The 25,680-nt window shown below is 31.2% G+C and overlaps 4 protein-coding genes across 9 annotated transcripts; 2 read left to right on the forward strand and 2 right to left on the reverse strand.

The window, feature by feature from the left end:
- Positions 1–5,015: 5,015 nt before the first annotated feature.
- LOC126675246 (histone-lysine N-methyltransferase SUVR4-like) lies at positions 5,016–11,683 on the reverse strand. 6 transcript variants are annotated; one of them, XM_050369854.2, is made up of 10 exons: positions 11,466–11,683; positions 11,082–11,297; positions 9,987–10,144; positions 9,677–9,858; positions 8,431–9,218; positions 7,520–7,785; positions 7,005–7,071; positions 6,552–6,611; positions 5,648–5,742; positions 5,016–5,270 (listed from the first exon to the last, which is right to left on the reverse strand). In XM_050369854.2, the coding sequence occupies exons 2-10, from the start codon at positions 11,292–11,294 to the stop codon at positions 5,189–5,191; spliced, it is 1,911 nt and encodes a 636-aa protein (XP_050225811.1). In that variant the 5' UTR covers positions 11,295–11,297; positions 11,466–11,683; the 3' UTR covers positions 5,016–5,188. The 6 variants fall into 6 exon arrangements, 5 of the variants coding, with proteins under 5 accessions (XP_050225811.1, XP_050225809.1, XP_050225808.1 ...); XM_050369852.2 differs by having other exon boundaries at positions 6,552–6,602; positions 8,431–9,227; XM_050369851.2 differs by having other exon boundaries at positions 8,431–9,227.
- Positions 11,684–15,631: 3,948 nt separating this feature from the next.
- Positions 15,632–17,269, forward strand: LOC126671606 (uncharacterized). The gene has a single exon (XM_050365387.2). The coding sequence runs from the start codon at positions 15,776–15,778 to the stop codon at positions 16,919–16,921; it is 1,146 nt and encodes a 381-aa protein (XP_050221344.1). The 5' UTR covers positions 15,632–15,775; the 3' UTR covers positions 16,922–17,269.
- Positions 17,270–19,470: 2,201 nt separating this feature from the next.
- Positions 19,471–20,092, forward strand: LOC126674160 (mini zinc finger protein 1-like). The gene has a single exon (XM_050368548.2). The coding sequence runs from the start codon at positions 19,609–19,611 to the stop codon at positions 20,020–20,022; it is 414 nt and encodes a 137-aa protein (XP_050224505.1). The 5' UTR covers positions 19,471–19,608; the 3' UTR covers positions 20,023–20,092.
- A 1,260-nt stretch (positions 20,093–21,352) lies between these two features.
- LOC126672139 (F-box/FBD/LRR-repeat protein At1g13570-like) lies at positions 21,353–24,443 on the reverse strand. Its single transcript, XM_050366080.2, has 6 exons — positions 24,385–24,443; positions 24,263–24,303; positions 22,369–23,187; positions 22,122–22,280; positions 21,787–22,020; positions 21,353–21,622 (listed from the first exon to the last, which is right to left on the reverse strand). Exons 3-6 carry the CDS (start codon positions 23,158–23,160, stop codon positions 21,542–21,544), a joined length of 1,266 nt encoding a protein of 421 aa, XP_050222037.1. The 5' UTR covers positions 23,161–23,187; positions 24,263–24,303; positions 24,385–24,443; the 3' UTR covers positions 21,353–21,541.
- Between the last annotated feature and the right edge of the window lie 1,237 nt (positions 24,444–25,680).

Below are 25,680 nucleotides of genomic sequence, written 5' to 3' on the forward strand. Positions count from 1 at the left end.
TTTACGGAACTTCGAAAACCGTAAAAATAATTTAAATAAGCTAAGATTAACTTAACTTGGGGAGAAAGCAAGTGAATATGAGGTGACACATGTTGGACACTTGTCAACATGCATGTAGCCTAAGAGTGGAGCTAATGATTGAAGTTAAAAAAGGTAAATTAGACCCCACAACTTTTCAATCTAAAATGCTATAAGTGGAAAATCTTTTTCTTCCCCATTTTCTTAGGAGTAAAAAGTAGAATTGTAGAGAAACCCAAAAGTCACTCTCTCATTTTTCTTGTCTTGGCCGAACCACACCCTAGGAAAATAACAAACCCCATTATTTTTTTAACTCAAGCTTTTGAAAAGGTAAGATTAAAAGCTTTTCAATGGGTGTTATGTGATTATTTTTGTGGGTTCTTATTCGTCTCCTTCTTCTACGGTTTCATGCTTAAATGGGAGGATTTAATCAAAGTTTTTTTTTTATGATCTTTCTTTTAAAATGTGGGTTTTTAAGAGGATTAAATAATTGGGTGTTGTTTGTTTTTGAAAAATTTCGGTTTTGATAAAATTTTAGTTCAAGAGTTTAAAACCTACATGCAATCATGGATTGTGGTTTTAATGAGTAAGATAAAACATGGGTAAGAGTTGGTTTTAAAAGATTCAAAATTTTTAAAATAGTTATGTGTTAAATTTTTCATTTTAACTTGAACAAGTATTTGAACTAAGCTTAAAAATGCTGGAAATTTATATTTTAGTGTTAAAGCTTGATTCTTGAGGAAACTTAAAGGTTTTTAAAAGAAAAATTTAAAGGGTTAATTTGTGGTGTTAAAAGGCCGAATATTTTCATGATTAATCATGAAGTAGGGTTTTAAAATTTCATGTTTAAAATGATTTAAAATTTCTTAAAAAATTTGGTGGTCTCAAAGATCAAAGTGTGAAAATTTAATAATTTTTCCTTGAAACCGAAAATAATGGGATTAAAAAGAAATATTTATGAGATAAATTGTTTTGAGTTTAAAAGTTGTTAAATGGGTGAATATGTGTGTTATATATTTAAAATTTTTAATTTAAAGATTTGTGGGTAATTTATTTGTGATTGCCGAATAGTATTATGATTCTCTATTCCTTGATAATTTGTTGTGTTTATTATAATGTTTGCATGATTATTTAGATTGTTTAAAAGATCAATTTAAATGTGATACATGATATAATTTTTGATAAAATGTTAGTAGAATTTTTAATGTGGCCGAATATAATTCTATGATGGCATGAAAATATTATGAAAATTATTTAGCGGGTATGCCAAAATGTATACATGTGTGATTTATGTGATTTTTGTAAAATGATTTATGGGAATTTCCATGTTATATGTTGATAGTAGGAATTTATAGATTTTGTTTGTAAAATTCTTGGTTGGCCGAATATGTCTTTGAAATTGCATGTTTAATTTATACAAAATTTGGTTATGGGTATTTGTTGAAATTATATGTATTGGATTTACATGTTAATTTTGAATGATAAATACTTGTTAACCGATTATATGAAAAATGCAAATAAATAATTTTATTGTTTAGTTGGTATGATATTTGGTGATTAAATGAGTTTGAGATTATGTTTAAATGGTTATGTGGATTTAAATGTTCAAATGCTTAATTGTGGCTTGAAGCCGAATAAATCTATGATTTAAAATAAATTTTACTTTTAAATTTCTTGATTAATTGTTGAGTTAATAAGCATGCCATGGAAATGTTTAATTGTTAAAAATTGTGTTATATGGTAAATTTGGTATGTTGGCCGAATAGATGGCTATATGGTGTGATTGTTTAATTGTTTATAATGTGGTTAGTGTTGTAATATTTAATCAAGTGTGATTAAATATTTTAGTAGAGTTTAATTCATTCAATTTGAAATTGATTGGCTAATTTTGGTATAGGTTGTTTAGAGAGTGGGGTGGTGGTCGGCGAACCACTACCGGCCGGTAAACGGAGCACGGTGTCTCTGTTTAACCGAGCCAAGATTTGATCGGGTTGAAACCGAACCAAAATGGACCAAGGCCAAGAGGGGGCCGAAACCGTAATTAGATCCCGGACTAGAACTTTGGACTTTTATTTAGACTTGACTAAATAATTTGGACCCAAAGTTAAAAAGTTAATAAGGTAAGTAATTAATTAAAATTTGGTAAAAGGACTAAAACGCAAGATTTGAAAGTATAAGGACTAATATGTCCTAAATGGATTTTTGGTGGATTTGAAAGGTAAGTGAAACCTTGAATTTGTTTAATTAAAAGTTTTTAAGATTCTAAACTTTTAATTTGGGCTTGGACCCAAAAGATTTATATTTTTAAATGAGTTGGAATTAATTAGTTAGATATAAACTAATTAATGTTTTATTTAATTAAAATTGGAAAATTTTAATTAAAGGATGTATATATATATATTGTATTTTTATAAAGAGGATTTTGGAATAAGGGTATTTTGGAATATGAAAATTTATAAGGACCGAATAATATTTTTAAAATATGGGAATTTTTCCGAAAGGATAAAATGGTAAAATTTACCTAAGGTTTAGATGGACCAAATTATGAATTTAATTGGATTCCTAAGATTGAACCCGATACGTAGTATGTGTACGGGCCACGATGTCGATCATGATGATTAGTGGGAAACGTTTTGATTAACAAACGTTTAGAGAATTGACGAAAGGTCAATCTCGGAATGCGAGACATTCACGGGGCAATAATTGAGTAATTGCCGAGGAGCTAACTGTGGATTAGCGTGCGTAATTAATTGTGGAACGACAGTCTGTGAGTTTGCATTATTACATGCATACATTAAAGTAATAAAATTACTATTATTACTTTAATGTGGAAAATTAATATCATAAAGCATTTTAAATATATCGTATATTTATTTTGAGTAAATAAAATTATTATGGAATGAGTCTATGAAACGTGCCATCCTATTTGGGCTATAATAGGACTATGTGATCACTAGTTATTGCATGCATATTTATTTTTACGTTAAGTGGATGTGGAAATCTAGACGACGGTCTAGAAGTCTGAGACGACGGTCCAGACATTGCGGGAGAGCTTCTAAGACGACGGTCTAGAACCCCGAACAAGTTAACGGTGACAGAACGATAGAGTTCGGCCGATTGATTTAAGAACTAACGGCGTCATGGAACACTTAATGTTATCGGTCGTTGAGTTCATGAGAAAAGTTGGGAACAGTCTAAAGAAAGGTTTAGAACTGTAAAGGATAGTGGAAAATAAACTAGAGTCGAGTGAATCTACGGGTTCAGCCGACTAGTTTATTAATCTAAGTCTGAAAGGAGACTTAGAGGAATATGGATTAGAAATTGCATTTCATTTCAAAAGCTTTAACGTTTCTGTGATTGAACCGGTAGTAAATATTTAAATATACCTATTTTATGACGAGTTAAAATTATTTAATGTGTGTTTGTAAGATGTCAACTCACCAGTAAATCTGACCCCGTTGTTGTACCAATTTTTTTCAGGTACGTAGACTGTCATTTTTGGTGAGGCTTCATATTCTTGTTTCGTGAAGTCTCTATTTTGGGCGATGTGGTATTTGTAAATATTTTTCCTATCTTAGCGCTGCAGTAGTAATGTCTAGATAGACGGAACTCTTTAGCATGCTTTAATTTGCGATGAACTGCCACGATAATACTCTGTTTAATTATCATCGCTTTGTTATTATTATATTTATATATGCATGCTTATTATGGTTATTTTGTGATGCCTCTCGGGTATTTGAGATACCGAGATAAATGTGGAAAACAGTAATGAAACTGTTGGCATTGATGCAAAAATGTATATGTGGGCCCGACGTGGCATGAATGTGATTTGCATGTCTCACCCTAAAAACGTTTTGAAAAAGGGTTATAAAAGTTGACATGTTGTGAAAATGGAAAGGCGGTCCCGTGAAATGGTTGACCTAGTATTTATGTTTCAGAATTTAAAATATATGATTTTATTCCGCGAAAAATTTATAGTGAATTTCGAAACAAATTTATATGAGAAAACTTTTTAAAGAAAAGTTAAATTGTTTTAATGGGAAAAATGGATTTTATTTTAAGGCTTGCTACGGGTTTCGGAGCAACCACTCCCATTCCCTAGCGCCGGTCTCGATCCGAGAATCGGGTCGTGACAGATTTGACATAATATATATTGTAGGTTGAATTGATTCAATTTCACCAATTTAGACTTTTTTAATTTTTCGTGTCACGTCAAGGGGGTGAATGATCATCTGTTAAAAAAAGACTTAAGTGGCAATATGCCCCCTCAACTTATAAACAATGGGGAATTAAGACATATATTAATTTTGTGGACAAATCAGTACACGAACTTGTTGATTATGGGCAATTTGCCCCCTTAATTTATAAGTTAATTGTCTCCTAAATTGACATTTGCCCCCTTAACTTGTAAGTTAATTTGTCAAAATGGGCTAATTGCCCATAATCACCAAGTTCGTGTACTAATTTGCCAATAAATTAATTTATGTGTTAATTGCCCATTGCTTACAAGTTGAAGGGGCAAATTGCTACTTAAATAGTTAAAAAAATAAAGCAACTTCTAAAGAAATGATAAAATCTATATGACCCCTCACATTTGATATAATTCACACTTTAGTCCCTCCTGTTTGATAACTAATCTATATGGCCCCTCACTTTTACTTTCGTCAACAGTTTAGTCCTTCTATCCATTTAGTGTTAGTCAATGAAGTCAAAGAATTTAGAGATAAATTAATTTTTAAGAAAAATAAAAATTAGGGACCATATAGTTTTGTTGACTAACATCCAAAATAGACAGAAGGACTATATCGTTGAAAAAAATAAAAATGAGGGGCTATATCATTGGATTTTCAAATAAAAAAGACTAAACTGTAAATTACATCAAATATGAGGATTGTCGTAATAATTTGCTCTATAAAAAATGGCAGTACCATACAAGGGATAGATATTTTCTAAAGGATAAAAACAAAATTTCACTTGGTATCAAGGGACAACACTACTGATGGCTACCATCTTTGTATGGTCCAATTCATCAAAATTGATGTTCCAATCAGATTGGGCGCTATGTATTAGAGAGAATATATTCATAATTTTTTTACAAAAACTACAACAACTATGAGCAGAACACCATATTCATTTCAAAAGTTTAATATACTGTAATAATTTTCTTCACTTATATACCTTTCATTCGACTCATACTTTTTTCAATAGGGAATTTTAGTGCTTTGTCATTTGCTTGTTGTTCTTTCCCCATCCTGAAGATAAATTAGTGCAATAATAAATTAAAAAAAGGACCTTTTAGGAAAGTAGAGGCATATATTCCATAAAAATTTTGGGAAGAGATGCACAAATGACCCTTATGTTTATACATGCGTCTCTTGTAAACATTTTATGTATTTCAAATCATAAAAATGACCCTAACACTGTAAAAATGTATCAAAAAACACAAAAAAGTGGATGGCATTAAACAGAAATGTGGACGGTGTTTGATGCGTTTTCAAGACGTTAGGGTCATTTTTGAGATTTGAAATACATGAGGTGCTTACAAGAGACGCGGACTATATATTTAGGATCATTTTTGCACCTTTTCCCTTAAACTTTTCATTCACGGACAATTGAAGTATATACTGACCTCTTCCCAGCCACATCTCTACATGAAGCACTTCCACAACAACATCCAAATGCTTTAATTGGATGATCTTCATCATTGAAATCAATCCCATAATCCTGTAATTAGTCCATTTCAAGAACAAAACATATTGATTAAATTTTAATCTTAGAAATAATTTTAATTTTCTAATCGGATATCGAGTTTTCGTTGCACTTGAAAGGAGGTATTAAAATATCTCAAAGTATTAAAACAAAGATATATAATAAGATACCAGCCAGCAACTAGTTCTTTACTTTCTAAAACCGCCATTGATTAGTTTTTTTTTGAATTTTACATTTCTTTCCGTTTCTAAAAATATTTTAAAACTTTGAAATTTTATATTTATAATATAATTTTTTAAAAAAAAATGCTCTGTTGTGTTACATTTTAGCATTTTTATTTTCGTGCAAAGACTAATTCTAATCATCTTAAATATGATTGAATATAACTCACTTTATATTCATACATATTCTTATACTTCAATCCAATTTATGTAATTAATTATGATTTTTATCTAATATTAGTTAATAATTCTAAGGGTTAAATGCACAAAAAATCACCAACTTTCGCGTGTTTGTGGTATTTAACACGAATTTTTAATTTTGGCGTAAAAATACATGAACTATCAAATTTTTGCATATAAGACCAAATTTGCATTTTTTTCAAAAAATGATGTCGTTTTAAGGCAAAAACGGTGCTGTTTTAGGGGCGAAACGATGTCGTTTTATGCCCAAAATGATGTTCGTGTTATTATTGCAAAAATCAGATAGTTTGTGTATTTTTATGCCAAAATTAAAAGTTCGTGTTAAATACCAAAAATACGCGTTGGTGATTTTTTATGCATTTAAGCCTAATTCTAACACATTCTATATGAAACTTAACTTACCCAAGTTAATTCTTCCAATGCACCAACTTCTCTTGTAGTAAAAAAAGCAAGCTGCATAAAGTATCATAAGCAAATTATAACTTAACTTTTCCTCCCCGTAAATTAAAGAATTGTAGGGTTAACTGCAAAACAAATTATAAATTTTATCATGTTTTGTAATTTTAAAATCAACTTTTAATATTGTCAATTTAAAACATGAAATATCAGATTTTTGCAATTCAATCAAATTTTTGATAAAAAAAACTGCCGGTATAGACGTTGAATTATATATTATCATGCCACTTTTCAACATCCACATCAATATTATTTATAAAAACATTCCTTGGTGTTCGAATTATGAAAAAATTATATTTCATGTTATATATTTCCAAATTTTAAAATCCATATCAAAATTATAAAACACGCTTTCTTTAGCAATTATCCCTTCATAATATCATGTGATAGAATACATACATGATAATAGTGCCGATCTGGGGTCTCTACTTCAACTGGAATATCAATTACGTTTGCATCTTCACATCTTCAAAACAATAAAATTGAAATCAAACTCTTAGTAATTTGTAATAAAAGGTGAAATCAAGTCTAACCAAATCTTTCAAAAAACAATAGTTTTAGCATATTTGCACTTTTAGTTTTCAATTATAGGTATCTATCCTATTTAATAGCCCATTCATCCAAAAAAATGTCAAACTTTTCGATTTTTTTTAATTCTAACCAAATCTATTTTTTTCCATTTAAACATACTCATCAAGTTAAGATATATTTGATGAAATAGTCATAACTTAAACAAATCGAATTTTTTAGCTTTTATATGTAAAAGAATAAGTGATTTACTAAAATGTAAATGTACTTATCGAAAGTTGGCTTAAATTGATGTTTTTGAAAAGTTTGATTAGAATTGAAATCACCCGAAAAAGTTTGGTATCTTCAATAAAAAATGTAAAATGTAAAAAAGACAGGAATGATACCTATGATTGATAAACCTTGCAACATTTCCACTAAAAGTTGCATCTAAGCAAAGGGCGTGTTCATCACTTAGAATTCTTTCTGATCCCCAGTCAGCATCAAGTGTAACCGGATATGTGTGCCGGTCACCGCCGTTACTCAACAGATTCCGGTCATATAATTCCATGTTAGTCAATATTTCTCCGACGTACTCACAAACAAAACTTCCTTTTGGCAGGTCCTTAAGTGGTCTCAGACCCCAACCCTTACCTTTACCGGTCATGAATACCTGAGACACCACCACATTATGCAAATTAATCAGCATTTTCTTCATAAAATTCTCTCATAAAATGTATTAAACTATGCTGTTTAGAAAGAAAAAAATCATGCTATTTTATATATTGATAATAGCACATTCCTAAAATAAATATACAATTTTTTAAAGTTCGCACCGTCAAACACGACATCTTAAAAATATTTATTATCGAGCAAGAAAAACCTATACTCAACCGAGAATTATTTATATCCGAAAAATAAACATCTGATTATACCCGAACAAGGAATACCTATATTCGAATAAAAAATATCTATACCCAAGAAACTCAAGTCATAAACCGAGCAATATGGATCTTGAACTGAACAATATGTACTCGAGCTATACATCAATACAAGAATCTAATACAAAAGGTTTAATCATTAATAAGTACTTAACTTTTTTGACTTTTTTCATTTATGGTCCAAACTTTTTTAGTCCTTAATTTTAGCCTATTTATCAATTTTCATTTCAATTGTAGCCATATGTTCAAATTAAAGTAAAAAAAGTTCAAATTACGTCATTCATATTGCTTCAATTATTCCAATTTGTCCTTTTACCATCAAGAATTCAAACCATAAATGGCATATTTTGAATTCTTTTAACTTTTAAGCATCATACCTGCAAATTGCTTGTAATGCCCCGTTGAACGACTCGATTTCCACAATTCATATTGCATCCACATTTCCTCCAACATTCCTTGATGAACTTCCTAACCAAGTGGCCTTTACATTTCTCAGGCATATACTCATTCTTAGATCTCTCCAGTGGACAATTCTGACAGAAAACAAATTGATCCGGTCTCGCATTTCGTCTCATAGAGTGACAGGCTGTCAAAAACTCTTCCTTTAAATGGCCTTGCTTTGTATAAGCAAACTCGCCGCCAGTTTCACGAGCACAAGCACATGGTATCGGAGACGAAATACAGTTTCCTGAACAGCTTGCACAACAATCTTCGTCTGAAATCCGCGCGAGCGAGAATTGCAGGTAAGCATTCTGATAAATTGTATTTGCTGACATGTAATTGAATTCTGGAAGAACTTCATTTCCTATTTCATCCACTAATGAAATTCTGACAGGCTCTGATCCTTTTGATATGTCGTTTATTTTACGAAAAATCCTTTTCGTATTTTCTTCTTGCTTGTTTGCCACATTAGCAGAATCCGAAAAGTTTCCAAGTTGTAAATACGCTTTACAGAAGTCATTCAACAGATTCCTCAATGAAAATCGTGAAGTAATGAGATCGTTTTTCAGGTATTCAGCCTCCAAAAATTTATGAACTGAACTTAGATCAGGAATTTTAAAATTTGGATGGGTAACTGCATAGTCACACTTTAACAATAATTGCACTTCTTCCTGCAGGCTTGATTTTGCAACAGCCAAGTTCTTTTTATCATTGGATGCTGAACCTGAAAGATCTAATACACTTCAAAATTATAACAATTGAAGAACACAAATAGCACATGTTATGTTGTAATGGAAACTTGTCAAATCTTATTTTTCAGCATTTTGTCTCTGTTTTCATAAAATGCTAATGAAATTCTGAAACTTTGTATTTACAAGTTATAACATATATTTATAGAAGTTTATGTTAGAGTTGACATCCCAAAAGGCGAATTGTGGATTTTGTGATAGGAGATCAGAGTAGTTTTCCTTGGAGATGGAAAATCCGCCAAGGTTTTATCAATTTGCAAATGCTTCCCGAATTAGTTAAAAGAGTGAAATTGGCCAATTTTATGACAATACAAGGTAGTAAAAAAAAACTGCCGTTTCAATCGTCTTTCATGTTAGTTTAGTGTTTCTGTTTCCGTGCTACAAAAGTATCTATATAACTCATAAAGACATTCATATGCATATGAACTAATACCTGCAATATCAGGCAATTGAACGGTGTTTTTCTCTGTAGTGTCTCTGCTATTACGGTTGCTGAAAACATACTTTCGTTGAGGATGAGAAGAGTCATATACAGCAACTGGTTGCTCAGAAATTGAAATCATGTCTATAGGTGCCTTTCTTTTTCCGGAGTTGACAATACCTTTCTGTTTCTCCCTGCACGGAAACAAAAACATTAAAATGAAAACCACCAGGAGACATTATTTACAAACAAGAATACATTGTAAATATAGAATCTCCGAGTTTTAAACTATTTCTGAAAATGCTTAACATTACACCCCGACCTGATTCCAGGTTCGAGACTAGTCATTGATGATTGACCTTCTACTTTTTTTGCTTTGATTTTGGTCTGAGCCTGTTGCTCTTCAACATGGCTTCCCTTGGAAGGTTTTCTTGACTCATCATTTCTTATGAGACTACTTACTTTCTGACCTTCAGTTGCCTATTCAATATTTGTTGCACAAAACTTATCAAGTTATAAAAGAATAAATAAAATAATTTTATATATTTATATCTTTAATCAAAATGACACAGATATTTTTTTTTTTTAAATTATGACAACTACATCCGTTAACTTTATGACATGTTACAACTATGAAAAATTATACAACACAACCGTTGCGCCATGTCATTTGTATAACAAACCAATTATGCATTAACAATGTGTTATTTTTAATGATAAAGAAAATAAGCAATAATTTAAAGATTCTACATAGCAAATGCTCATCGGCTTATTGTAAATATAGCATGGCACAACCATTTGTATGGGATAACACTCTCCGATTATATTAAACATTCAATTTAAACCTACTTTTTTGACAAATAACCCTCACCATGATTTCATAATTCTTCCCTACTAGAATGAAATATTAATTGTGTAAAATAATTTTCATGGAATCAAAATTAATTTATCGACTATAAGAGCAAATCCCAATTGCAAATTGAGACAAATATATCCAAGACTCAATTAATACCTATTTTCAGGCACATATTCCTCCTTTCAAAGGAAAATAACTCTTCTTGAAGCGAAATTAAAAATTAATTATGTAAAATAGTTATTTGTAGAATCAAAAACTTATAAAAATATATTTTAAAAATAGGTATAATTTAAGATTTAGATATATTTGTTCCAAAATGTTCACATTATATTCTAGGGATATATTTGATAAGATAGTCAAAATTATGGATATAAAAAATCATTTTGCCTAAAAACTACCGTTTTATAAAAAAATTATTGTTCGATAACCATTTTATTTGATATCCATTTATAATTTTTAATAATTCATGATTTTATAAAAAAATTATAGTTTGATAACCGCAAAAATATTTAACCAGAAAAATCTCAATAAACGAGTTGTACATAGATTTGTTAGAAATACCTTATTTTCCTTGGAATCAAAATAAGCATCGATAAGTGCTCGATAATTATCAGCTTCAATAAGCTCCCAATTCCTGTCAAACACACTCAAAAGATTCTTCAAAATCGGCTTCACCTCTTCGCGATGAATACCTAGAGCTTCCGCTGCTTTAAAAGCGTTTAAAGCTCTCTCATTCATCATTTGCTCACCTTTATTTCTCTTTCCGGTTTCCATTGTCTTTCAAATAAGAAATTAATTCAATAAACACAAATAATGGATCAAATTTATGCACATTTTGTTTGATTATGATATTTGAAAGAAACCAGAGTTTTACAGAACTTGAAAACCTGAGAAAAAAAACTGAAACTAGCGGATATAAACGGAGAAGATGAAGAGTTGACTCACTGTGTCAGAATCTGAGTCGTCGGAGATCAAGAAAAGCGGACGGATTGCTTCTGTTGCTGCTAAAAATGTGTAAATGCTGCGTTTTATATAGTCAGGCTGTTTGCATTTGCTACCGTTGGAGTGTATCTGAAATTTAATATTCTGATCTTTTATACTGCAAAAATATTGTGGATAACATTAATAATTGAGAAAGAGATATAAGAAGATAGAGGCTAACATTAGAAGAGAAAACCTTAACCCTAAAACAATACTAAAAGTGATTTATATAGTCTCATCTGAGCTAAAGAAGAAAAAGACTATACTACCCTTATATAATGATTGAATATATAGTTTAAAGTTAAGGTTTCACATATTGAATTTCTGAACTTGTTAAATAATCTGATTTAACCTCTGAACGTATTGAACCCCTATGTATACTTATAATATTTTAAGTGCCAAGTGGATATGGAGAGATTTAATATATATGTTTAATACACATTTCATTGTACTGTTTTATAAAAAAAAAATATAAAACATGAATCTGACTTGTCAAACAATATTTCTATTTATGTTTAATATTTCCTCAAAAAAAATTATGTTTAATCTACTAAAACAGTTTATTGTACTAATAAATACTGATGAAGATAATTTCACAATAAATATAAATATTTTTGTCTTCTTTAATTTTTTTTCAGTAACTTTTCAGTTAACGGACTAATTTTCTTAAACTTTCTTAAATTAGTAAAATTATACAACTAATTTTATTCTAACTGTTATCGGAATATTATCTCATTTTTCATATTGACCATAAATTTCAATTGATAATTTAATTATTTTAAAATTTTATTTTAAAATTTGTTGATTTTATAATTAGTTAGTGCCGTTTAGTCAATTTAACGACGTGGCATGTCAATTGGAGGAGTATTTATCCACGTAATATTTGTGCCATGTCATTTCCAAAACAAGCAATTGAGCGTTTGCGAGGAAAAATCTTTTGTTATTATTTATTATTTTTATCATTAAATATTTCAACATGACAAATGTCACATCAATAAAATTGATGAAAATGACTCACCGGTAATGATATGATTTAATTTATTAAATAAAAATTTAGAGACTGTCAGAATATGAATTAAAATTCACTGAATGGTCCCAAAAGAGAGAGTTAGCCAAAGACAATTAGTGTAATTTATTCTGTATTTCTAGAATAAACTCTTTACAAATAGTAAATTTTGTAATGATCAAGAGATAGTTAGCCAAATACTAACTAACTTTATCCATTTTAAATATATCTAGAATCAAATTCATTTAAAATGCATTTAAATTTATCGAAAAGAAATTCATTTAAAACGCACGTGACTTATTATGCCTTAATCTATTACTCAATAATTTGATTAAATTTTGTAATAATGGTTTTAAAACGCGCCTCACGCGATTTTTTGATTATAAAATAAGAAAACATATCTAATGAATTTATAGGAATGAGGGATCAACTGCAATTGCCAATATATATAACAAAGTACAGTAAGATGAAGTTTTTTTTTTATGAGAACAATAAGATGAGTTAACTGCTCAAATAACTAGTCATTTTAGTTAAATCTAAACTCATTTAGCATATACGTACATATAGAGTCCAACCTTCAAACTTATTAAGAATTAATAATAAATTAATAAAAGCCTAACGGATTAGAAAATCTAAATATTGTCGATTTTTTTTATTGTAATCAAAGCTTTAAAACTTTAGGATTTTGTCTATTTGAAACTTCGACTTTAGCCAATTCGACCCAATCGATTCAATAGGGAAATGCCAAATTTCATATAATTTCCATATTGTCAAAAAGGAAAATGATATTTAATTCACCATTTTATACCACTTTTAATGTCCCTCTTTACGTGACATCATTTCATTCGTTTAATTCCCCTTCAAAAATGTATACCTCAAAAAACAATTTATAATGCATCAACTTTTTTAATACCACGTTAGGCGGGTTAAAATAGAGGGTTATATAGTATTATTTTGTCAAAAAGATATTCATGGACAACTTCTGTTGGCTAACATTGCAAACATTTTAAAGGTTTGATTAAAAATGCAAAAGATCTAAAATTTTGGACATCCTAATCTATTAAGCTGGTCACATCAACATAATTTTTTGACGGCATGAAGGCCATGAAATTGAACACACAAATTTTAGATTGAAATTGTTTTGGTTAAAATCGCTATAAACATTTTAAAATTGAAAAAAAAATTAAAGTTTTAATTAGAATTGTAAAAATGTAAAAATATTTGAATTTTCTAATCCATCAAACAATTAATAAAGGAAAAAAGGTCATTCATACCCCTAAGATTTGGAGTCTGGATCAAGTAAGCGCTCAACGTCAGAAAATGTTCACCCATGCCCCCAACGTTTGTAAAAATCAAGCCCCTCAGTTTAACGCCGTTTCATTGCTCCTAAGACTCTGTTAGTGTGATCCTACGTGGAAAAGATAAAAGGATCATTTATACCCTTAAGGCTTGGTTTCGAGATCAAATGAGCTCTCAACGTTTGAAAAGGTTTGCTTATGCCCCCAACGTTTGAAAAGGTTCATTTATACCTTCAACGTTTGAAAAATGAACAGTTAGGTCTCTAGTTTAACACCATCTCATTGCTTTCCAGACTCCGTTAGAGTGATCTTACGTGGCTAATTTTTACCATCAAAATTTTATCTATGGTAACGGTCTTTCTCTAAGTAACAATAGTCTGTCGTTGCAAATTCATTTTATTACAAGATCGAGCTAAACCGATAGACTGTTCTTCTCCAAAAATCGAATAAAGAATTCTCCTTATTAATCAGTATCTTATTTGATGAAACTTGTAATGCCAGAAATGGAGAAAAAGAAGTGTTTATTGAGGTAGAAAGCGGCAGTGTATGAGATGTTGGATTTCTAATTTTTGTTAAGTTTTTATATAATTGTTGGGTTTTTAATTTTGGGAAAAATGCAATTGTCGAATCGAAAAACATGAAGAAAATGAATAAAGTGATTTTTATAATGGGAAAAGGGTCATTTATGCCCCCTAAGGTTTGGCTTTTGGATCAAGTAAGCCATCAACGTCCGAAAAGGTTCAAATATGCCCCTAACGTCTTAAAATGTTGACAACCAGGCCCCTAATTTTGACGGATAAATGATACGTTAGGGGCCTGGTTGTCCAAATCAAGGGCCTGGTTATCAACATTTTAAAACGTTGGGGGTATATTTGAACTTTTTCGGACATTGAGGGCTTACTTGATCCTAAGGCTAAATCTTAAGGGCTTAAATGACCCTTTTCCCTTTTATAATTTATGTTTCATAATTAATTATGTTTAATCATCTTTAATGATGACAATTATTACCGTTCAATTGTCCGTCTCTGGTCGCCTATCTTTCGATTAATGGTAAACACTAAAAAAATTAGCCACATAGGATCACATTTTATACAGAGTTAAACTGGGGCCTAACTGTTCATTTTTTAAACGTTAGGGGCATAAGTGAACCTTTTCAAACGTTAGGGGCATAAGTGAACTTTTTTTCAAACGTTGAGGGGTCATTTGATCCCAAACCCAAACCTTAGGGGCATAAATGATCCTTTTATCTCTGCCACGTAGGATCACACTAACAGAGTTCAGGAGCAATGAGACGGCGTTAAAGCAAGGGGTCTAATTGTTCATTTTTACAAACATTGGGGGCATGGGTGAATCTTTTTGGACGTTGAGGGCTTACGTGATCTAGACCCAGACTTTAGGGGCATGAATGATCCTTTTCCCATTAATAAATAAAAATCAAACGATAATCTCAAAAATTAATACCGTTACTCAATAGCATATAACGCACGGCAGTTAAGTAACTAATTAATCTGATAAGAACTACATGAAACAAACTAAGGTGTATAATATAAGATACGCAGTTGAATAACTAATTAAACTTAATATTTAAACTAATATAACGAGAAAAAACATGTTAATTAGGAAATATTTAACCTTAAAACAGTTAAAAATAATTAAAAATATAAAAATAACAGGGTGGTTATATCTGAGAAATCTCTGGAATAGAGGTAAAGCCGCAATTAAAAACTCCTGCAACTTTGTAACTAAAAACAATAACTCAAATTTAACCGCTAAAACTATACTTTAAAACTAGCCATCATTTATTTACAATCTTCGCATACATTTCGCTTATGTTCTTCATTCTCTCCTCTAAATTAAATATCTCATCACTTTTAATTATTTTCCCTTTACCATTACCACCCCTTTGCCTTGCCTGATCTCTGCTTAGGCACGGCGAGGGAACGTAATTTTCGCACCGGAGAGTCGTTAAAATGACGTATAATACTCACCCTTTTCAGCTTTTAGAAATTAATGTTATTTCTGCTCAGGATTTAGCTCCGGTTTCGAAGTCTATGCGTACTTACGCAGTCGTTTGGGTTCATCCTGAGAGGAAATTAACCACCAGGATTGATCAGAATGGTCATACAAATCCGCAATGGAACGAAAAATTCGTGTTTCGAGTGGATGATACGTTCTTGAATTCTGAAACGTCCTCGATTATGATCGAAATCTACGCGGCCGCTTGGCTTCGCGATGTTCAGATTGGCTCTGTCAGGGTTCTGATAAGTAACTTGTTTCCTTCTCCTGCGAATAATAACTCGAAAATGAGATTCGTTGCGCTTCAGATTCGTCGTCCTTCGGGTCGTCCGCAGGGGATATTAAATATGGGAGTTCAGCTTTTGGATAATACGATGAGGAGTATGCCTTTATACACCGAGCTTAGCGCCTCAGGTATCGGATTCAACGATCTAATCGACGCGAAAACGAATAAAATTCCGTCCACAGAAGAAAAAACTGCAAAATTACGCCGGACTAAGAGCGATCACACCGATTTAACAATGACAGACGAATTCGGAGTCAAAGGAAGCGCGGCGGCTAGGTCATCCGTCGTAAACGGCGGTTCGTTAGTTAATACATCGTTGGTCAGAGCAAGAACCAGTACCAGCCACGATAAAGATAAAGATAAAGACCATAGCGTAGCTGGTAATGGACACGGAAGCATGATTAACGGCTCCATTTGCTCGGATGTCGGACCTTCAGCTTCGGTAGTAGCAGCAGCAATAGCAAAGGGGTTAATCAAACCGCCTGGAAACGCAAGTACTCCGACGAGAAGCGGAGAGAGCACATCGATAATCGAAGGGTGGACGGAGAGCGACAGCGTTGAAGGGCTAAGAACAAAGCTTGAAAGGTGGCGCACAGAGTTGCCTCCGATTTACGACAGCGATGCGAAGAAAATGAAGTCGAAAAGCAGACGGAAACATCATAATCGGAGACGGTCGGAGAATCCAGGGTTGTTTACGTGTTTCGGAAATGCATTCGGATGTGAGATTTCGATTACTTGCGGTGGAAGTAGCAGCAAGAAATATGACGGCAAGGTTTGCCATTTAAGTTCTGTGGATAGTCAATCTTATTTATGAGTCATTAACTTGGATTAAAAAATTAAAGATTGACGGTGATTATGTCGAAGGGGCATCCGTACGTTAATTCAGCAGATCATGGCAGGATATATATATTTTAGGTTTATTATTGTTTATGCGAGAATCGAGTCGAATTGAGTCGAATTGAATTGAATATTCTCTTGTGCATATAAATATATATAGGCCGTCCAAAAGACTTTGTAGAAAGTTGAAGGATGCATACCGATAAAAGGGTTGATATTTGATAGGATATTATTTGAGCTTTAATTATTTGTTTATTTTTTTATGTTATTCTCATTTTGTTTAAATTCTTAATCTACAAGAAATTTAATATGTGAGATCAAGAAATGATTTTCTTCTTTTAGTTTGATTCGTCTATGGCTTGAAATCTAAACTTTTTGTTTATGTTATTTTAGAGAAATTCTTGTGTGAACCAAGTTCGCCACGTAAGATTATGAACTATCCACTTATCGAGAGACACGTGTCAATAATAAATATGATAGCCAATCATTAAATACCATATTAATTATAGTTAAAATATGATCAATAAATGTAATAATTAATGATTGGCTATCACATTTATTATTGACACGTGTCCCTCGATGAGTGGATAGTTCATAATCCTATGTGGCGAACTTGGTTCACACAAGTATTTCTCGTTATTTTATGCTTTTCGTTATTATTTATTAATTAAATTACGACTCGAATTCAAGATTTTACGAACATAATGAGTACTAGTTGGATGTTATTACATAAATACAAGAGTAGTTGAGATTTCAAGTATGATCAATCTTGAGATTAAGAGATAATACCCTCCTATTATAATTGATTGATTACTATTAGTTAAAATAACTATAGTTTAATTTTGTACAAAAAGTAATAATATTTTGTTTGGATGTGTTTGTTGGACATAATTAACGAAATAGACTAATTAACTACCTTAACGCAACAAGGAAAAATTGTAACCTTCATCCCTTCCTAAACTTTAATTTCAAAAACTATATGGAAATTAGAAGTTGAGAATTACAAATTGCCAAAGGATTAGTTTGTGATAAAGAGATAAGAAAGCAAACTTTTAGTAAAAATTTATGAAATGTCTCTACTAGTTTGAATCTCTCATTTTTTTAGATGAGTGATATGATTAAATTTCTTTTACATTAAATTGAGTCTCCAGTAAAATTAAATTTCTTTAAAATTTAAAAAAAATAATAATTTTAGATACTTATACTTTGATCAAAGTAACAAAATTTAATTATAAATCCTCTATTTCAATGATTGAAGGAAATAAAAAAAAGTTTTAAGTTCAAAATGAGCAAGAATAGCAATGGATATTGTACTGAGATGAAAGATTAATACAATTAAATTAGGCAAAAATACTTAAAAAAAACCCCACCTTTAACTTTGTTTTCAATTGCACCACCACGTAGGAGAATTTTCAGTTACACTCTATTTAGGATTTTCAGTTTTCATCTGTACCCCAATTGACTAAAATGACCTCTTTTTATTTAGAAAAAAGTTTAAATTAATTCTTCATATACTAATTTATTTGTTTTTTTAAATAGAAAAAATAATAATACAATCCCTCTATTTAGTTGGTTTTAATAATTTTATCATTAAATTAATTAAATTATCATTTTTTTTTATTTTGGGGTAAATATGAAAACTGAAAACCCTAAATAGGGTGCAATTGAGAATTCTCCTAGGTGGTGGTGGAATTGAAATAAAGTTCAAAAGTGGGGGAGTTTTCAGTATTTTTGCCATTAAATTAATTGAAAATAATTAAATAGAATTATAACGGAATTGTTCAATTTGGATATAGTATCAAATTTTAAAAATCTTGAATAAATTTATAAAAACAACAAAAAATAATTTTTTGGCATCATTAGACTATTTAACTTTTGATAAGAATTACTAAAACTGGTCGGTCTAAATTGAAAGTTATGTGTTCGAGAACGAGTTAAAGTAAAAAATAGAATATAATAATTTTTTATGATTCTTTTTATTATTTTGATAAAATATATTGATATGTAATTCTTTTCCCTTTTATTTAATATTAGCTTGAGTTTTAAAACTTTATAATTCGATGATAATTGAAATTTGTAATAAAACAAAATTCAATCAAGAAACACTTAATCTTCAACCCCCCAAAGAGTTAGGCAGTCCTAATCAAGAAAAAGCATGATTTGAGAAAATTAAAACCAACACCATCCAATTAAAATTGGCCAAATCCATATTAAGCCTCCTATACTTTTTAAATTTTATTCATTTGATATCTTTTCAAATTTTCGTATTTATCCGGTCCATATATTTAATTTAATTTAGTTTTTAGGTCATTTTCCGGACATAGAAAAAGCGTGTATTACACTCATCATGAAACATGCGCGAGATCGAATTTAAATAATCACATAATTCGATACGTTGAAAAAATAGATCACATGAAATTGAAAGTAGAATATTGTTAATTATTTAACGGCGACTGAGCGACACGTCCACAAAAAAGGCTACCATTCATAATCATCTCACACACATGCATCTTGAATTTGATTCCTTTAAAGTTCATTCATAGCCAAACCTCCCCCTCATAAAGCTAGAGGACCACCACACACATAATAAAAGATAACAAAAACAGTTACACTTTTACAATTATAAAATTTCTCCATACTTCTTCTCCTCTCCATTATATTCTCATGGCTAACAATAATTCAAACTCCAAATTATTGAACCAACAATCAAACCAACAATCAAGAATCAAGTACAGAGAGTGTTGGCGTAATCACGCCGTTTCGATCGGCGGTTATGCATCGGACGGTTGTGGAGAGTTCATTCCAAAAGGTGATCAAGGTACCAAAGAATTTCTTCTTTGTGAGGCTTGTGATTGTCACCGGAATTTTCATCGGAAAGAGTTGGTTGAGGATGGACAAGCTTTTCACGGCAGCCACCATATTCCTCCGCCTATGTGGCGGTGGTGTGGAGGCAGTGATTATGGTTTTGAGTCTTGTTTGCCGGAGAAGGATAGGGTAAGTGATGAAGAGTCTGTTACTTGTAGTGGAAGTCAAGATGAGATGGAGAGGGGGAAAAACAAGAGGAATAAAAGAGATTAAGCCTTGTGAAGATTTTTGTTTATATTGCACGGAAATTTATCGAATTTTATATTTTGACGTTTTATTTTTATTTTTGGAAATGATTCTGAAATTTTTGTGGAGCTTTTCGATTTCTTTTGATCAATTTTCATTTATATATGAAGATGAATGTTCATATTGTACAAAAATTTATCAAGTTCTATAATTTGAAATTTTACTTTTATCTTTAAAAATACTTTTAAATTTCAAAATTTTATATTTATATCTCATTTTTGTATAAAATATTATTTCATTATATTTCGTTTTAACATTTCAATATTTTCATGCAACATAGAAGGTATGTGCAAACTGTCGGTTCAATTAAAAACTAATTAAATTAATAAAAACTAATTTAACACCAAAAGTACTTAAATTCCTTAAAAGAATCAACCAAACCAACCAAATTAATCAATAAAGTTAAAATAAATATATAAAAAAAAAAAAGCGAACCAACCAAATTAGTCAGTAAATTTCACTAAACTAATAAAAGACAATATCAAAATAATTAAAAATAAATATAATATTTGAATAATTAGGTTAACGTTGTTTTTAAAATTATTAACCATAATCGAAGCACAATTTTTAATTGCTCGAACAAAATTAACCAAATATTTTAACCAAACTAAATTAAATTTGTTTCATATTGTGTGCCAAATAGAGGGGGCAAACTGAACCTTTGTTTCCTTAAAATCACTCAAAAAATATCTTATTATAAGGAATATTTTAAAAACTGTAGAATGATACTATATAATTAGAAATAGAGGAAATATATTTCTATAGAAAACAAACCAAACCTTACAACAAACACAATATATTGATTATGTTATTAGCAACATTTGCAAGCTAGGCATTTGACCCATATGAGAACGATATAAGTGCCAACTATTAAATGGATTGTGTTCGTGTATTATTAGACTATGTCAACAAGACACAAACACAGCCCATAAATATTATTTTTTTCCGTCAAAGATGGTGATCGGCTCTTGGAGTCTCAATTGTCAGTTATTACGGAGGCGTGATTTGAACTCGCAACCTCTCAATGCACTCGGAGGTGCCTTAGCCATCCAAGCTAGGCCCTTATTGACGCCCCGTAAGTCGTAATCGCTAAAACCTGAAATGGTGGGAACCCTCTGCCCACAGTAGGCAGCCCTATTCAAGAAAAAACATTATCCGAGAAAACTAAAACCAGCACCATCTAATTAAATTCCGAGCTCAACCCTATTATATTAAACAGTTGATCAAGAATGGGTTGGTGCATGATTATATAAACAGATTCCTTCATGATTTATTTATAACTTTTAAACAGCACAGATGAATGCAACCCTACCTCCCAAATGACAGATTCTAAAACCAAATCATGTACAAAAAAATTCAGATCAAACATATTCACATATCTATTTCTCCCCTCTAGAAAACAGAACTAAGTTAAGTTTGGATGCTAACTAGCAAATTAATACCAGAAGAGAAAGAACCAATTGAGTTGTTGTCGGAATCTGACGAATCATGACTCATCACTGCTCGAATCATAGTTATCTCCAATGAACTTTAATTTTGAGGAACCCTGACAAAACCAGAGGCGGACCTAGAAAGAGCTAACAAATTTAGTATTATAGTTTTTCCGTCTTAAAATTTAAAGTGTTGCCCACCTTAAAATTAATATTTTATCAATGTTGTCCATCATACAAACTTTCAGTACAATATTGTCCACTCCATATAAATTTTTGGGTCCGCCAGTGGTAACAATACTGCTTTTATTTCATCCTCATCAAAATCAGGATTATCCATGCACTCAACAGTCATATCCCTGAGCACATGTGAATTAGCCAGAAGAAATTCGATAAACTTCACCTCATGATCTTTACCGCGGAATGACCGTACTGTTGCCTTCTGCAACCGCTTAAACGACAACGAAGAATTTTTTCGGTCTTCCCAAAATTTTAAAACTGCTTCAGATTCAGCTCCATTTTCACAGTCGCAAGCCTGCACAACAGAATGAGATCATCAACAAGTACAGATAACAATTCGGACAAACAAGTCATACATAAAAGAATTAGAATTGTCATCTCCAACTTTTTACTCACAGTTATATCAATTATTTCTAAGTTTAAGGAGCTTTCCATCAAAGAAATGAAACATGAGATATCGTCTAACTTCTCAAAACAAAATTTCCTCAGTTCAAGAGTCTTGAGATGCTTGTAAGAAGTTGAAACTTGAGTGAATGTATCCCCTGCAGCCAAGAACTAAAAGCAAAAGTAGAAACCAACAAACTCAGTTCTCACTATTGTCTAAAAACATGTGCCCAAACAAAATTTACAAAGTTTTCTTTACCTTCTGAAATTGGCATCGGACGTAAAGCTCCTTAATTGCAGATGGCAAACCACGGAATTTGAATCTTAGATCAAACGGATTATTCTCAGAACCAATCCAGAATAAATTGATAGACAATACCTCAAGAAGTGGAGTCTGAAAAGAGATAGATTTGAATTCTCCGTTAAATGAGAAGTTCTTGAGACTTGGGAGATTGATATGAAGATGGCCAATACAATTCAACTTCTGTAATACCAATTCTTCAAGGTGCAGGCAGCTAGCAATAAGCTTATTAAATGCAGAAGGTGTTATGTCGACTTTGACTAACCGAAGGAAAACAAGATTATGAAATCCTTTGAACGAATGTGGTAGTTGAACCTTCAAATGGCGGAGATTCAACTCTCTCAGCTGCTGTAAAGAAAACAAATCAGATGGGACTTCATGGCAGCGACCCTTCTGGATTAGGATTGTAAATTCCTGAATAGACTTCTGGGATAGCCTAAATATCCACAACTTCATGCTGTGATGGTCTTTCACTTGGTCCACATATGCAGAAAATTTCTTTAAATTCCCTTCATGTTGAGTAAGAATATAACTGATAATGCCCTCCATTTCTGCTTTATATCGTTCATGGAAAATGCTCTCATCAACTATAATTCTCGGCACCTTGTACCATTGTTCCTTCCACTTCTGTGACAGGATACCGGTCCTCACAGCATCTTCTAATGGTAAACATGCCAAGATGTAAGCTATCACATTGCCAGGGAGGTCACTGATTCTGTCAACATCAGAACCAGCACAAATCCCCTCCATAATAGTTTTCAGGATCTAAATCCAAGCCTGCAATCGGAAAACCAAATCTTTTGTAAACCAACTAATCAAATTTTGCAAGAACTCGCCTAAAGCGTCAAGAAGATAGATGGCGATCATCTCCAGTAGATGCACGTCAACATTTTTTAAGTGATACAATAACAACGATTTCCTTCAACATAAACATTTCATCACTCTCAGTACTTAGTCCTTTGGGTGAACCTACCGGCAATTATTCTTTTAACACATTCATGAGCAATACGAGTAAGCTCAATTTTCATTATTCAGAGTTATCGCATAAACGGACAATTTATTATATTGCTGAAAGGACCAGTCAACTTGATTAGCCCAATTGTAAAGTGTCAAACTTGCTTCATCAAGATCGAAATGATATCACAGAAAAAATGAACATAAAAAGAAAAACACTCAGACACTGTCAGAATGATTTTAAATTATAGCTAATTCCACAACCAGATTTGTTGACTACCAATTTGCAACATCAAGATTACAATAGTGTGACATACATTAAAATCAGGAAAAGATAAATCAAACAAAACCATGGACCTCAATTGATAACCTAAAATTGGGCATTGTTCTAAACCCTGAGGTACTATTCATGAATCTAATCATTCTAAAGGACTTAAACATCTAAAAATACCCGACATCGTTTTTGATTTTTTTCGTTTATGGTTCAACCTTCAAAATCCTCAATTTTAGCTCATTTCTCAATTTTTAGTTTCAATTATAGCTATTTGTTCAAGTTGGAATGGAGAAAAGTTCAAACATATCAATCATTTTACTTCATGTTTGATATTTTTTATGATAAAAATGCACATTTAATAATATAAAGCGGCATGTTTGAATTTTTTTTCCACTCCAATCTAAACAAATGGCTATAATTGAAACTGAAAACTGAAAAATAGACTAAAATTGAAGATTTTAAAAGGTGAAGCCATGAATGAAAAAGGTCGAAAAGGTGAGCCATTCAGTTCTAAAATGATATGAAAGGAAACAAAGAAATTAGGCATCTCATTTAACACTAATTCTTGGAAATCAAACACAAAATTGAAACAAATTAAGGTAAGATAAGAGCATAAAAAAGTACCTGTACTCTGTAGGAAAAGTGATTTTTTTCTTCTTTTCATTCTAAGAAAGGCAAAGTGAAAGTTTGAGCTAAGTTATTCAATCAAAAGTCAAAATCAACTCATAAATATTATTTAATCAGACCTGTGTTTGTAGCCGTTGCAGACAAAATTCCACCGGCGTTTTGGGTCAAGAAAAGTCGATGATCGGAAATTTTTCATTATTTATAGGCCTAATCAGTCAAAAAACCCTCACCTTTAAACTTTTTTTCAATTTCACCCTGACGTTGAAAATTTGTCAATTTTACCCACTTTTGAATTTTCCGTTTTCAATTGTACCCCAATATTTTAATTTTTGTTAATTTTTTTACTTAAATGATGAAATCATTCAATTAATTAAGTCTAAACATGAAATTAAATTCTTTTTTATTCAAAAAATACAAATAAGTCCTTTATTTTTAAAAACTAATCAAAAATCATAATCAAATTAACACTAATTTAAATTCTTAATTAATTTAACTAAATTTAAATAAATTTTAAAAATATACAATCAATATATGCGAGACATGGAGAATGTTTTAAACAAATTTCCAAACGCAAAAGACGTTAATTTAATTTTTCAGGGTACAATTGAAACACAAAAATGCAAAATAAGGTAAAATAGACAAATTTTCAACGTCAGGGTATGATTGAAAAGGGGCTAAAAGGTCGGGATTTTTTAAGACATTAGGCCTTATTTATAAGTATATTACAAAACTGGCGCGCACACAACCAAAAAGAAAACGCAAAACTCCCTCTCCTTGTCTACTCTTTTTTTTACATTTAAATTTTAATAGTCTTAATTTCTAAACATTTATATTTTTATTTATTAAGGCCTAATTACTTAAAGAAAACCCACCTTGTAACATTTTTTCGTTTATACCCCGACTTAGGAAAAAATTCATTTGTACTCTTTTTTTGATTTTTTGTTTTCAACTGTACCCCGAAATTTAATTTTTTGACAATTTAAATATTTAAAGGATGCAAATATTAAAAACAATAAAATAGAAGGGTTGTATTATACTTTTTTCGATTTGTACAAATACAAATAAGTCCTTTAACTTTAAAACTATTCAAATAAATTCTAAAAATTTAATCGTTTTAAATTTTTTCATTTAAAAACTTTCGACCTACCATTTTATTTCTTCGATTTACAAATCCGCTACCAAAACCCGATAATTTATAATAAAAAAAAAAAAAATTCCGGGAGGAGCTCCTCCTCCATGGAGGAGCAGATCTGGAGGAGGAGGAGCAGATCTGCTCCTCCTCCATGAAGGAGGAACAACTGTTGCTCCTCCTTCATGAGGAGGAGTAGATCGCTGCTCCTCCTTCATAAGGAGGAGTAGATCGCTGCTCCTCCTCATGGAGGAGGAGCAGAGCATGGAGGAGGAGCAGTAGCAGC

This window comes from Mercurialis annua, linkage group LG3 (assembly GCF_937616625.2).
Source record: "Mercurialis annua linkage group LG3, ddMerAnnu1.2, whole genome shotgun sequence".
Classification (NCBI taxonomy): domain Eukaryota; kingdom Viridiplantae; phylum Streptophyta; class Magnoliopsida; order Malpighiales; family Euphorbiaceae; genus Mercurialis; species Mercurialis annua.

Coding starts and splice junctions, on each gene's coding strand:
- LOC126675246 (XM_050369851.2), bottom strand. CDS start 11,294: ATGGAAACCGGAAAGAGAAATAAAGGTGAGCAAATGATGAATGAGAGA. Junction 9,228..9,676: donor TCAATTGCCTGATATTGCAG/GTATTAGTTCAT, acceptor GAAGTGTATTAG/ATCTTTCAGGTTCAGCATCC. Junction 6,612..7,004: donor CAGATCGGCACTATTATCAT/GTATGTATTCTA, acceptor TGCTTATGATAC/TTTATGCAGCTTGCTTTTTT.
- LOC126671606 (XM_050365387.2), top strand. CDS start 15,776: ATGACGTATAATACTCACCCTTTTCAGCTTTTAGAAATTAATGTTATT.
- LOC126674160 (XM_050368548.2), top strand. CDS start 19,609: ATGGCTAACAATAATTCAAACTCCAAATTATTGAACCAACAATCAAAC.
- LOC126672139 (XM_050366080.2), bottom strand. CDS start 23,160: ATGGAGGGGATTTGTGCTGGTTCTGATGTTGACAGAATCAGTGACCTC. Junction 22,021..22,121: donor TAGAAATAATTGATATAACT/GTGAGTAAAAAG, acceptor TCTGTTGTGCAG/GCTTGCGACTGTGAAAATGG. Junction 21,623..21,786: donor ATGAGGATGAAATAAAAGCA/GTATTGTTACCA, acceptor AGCTCTTTCTAG/GTCCGCCTCTGGTTTTGTCA.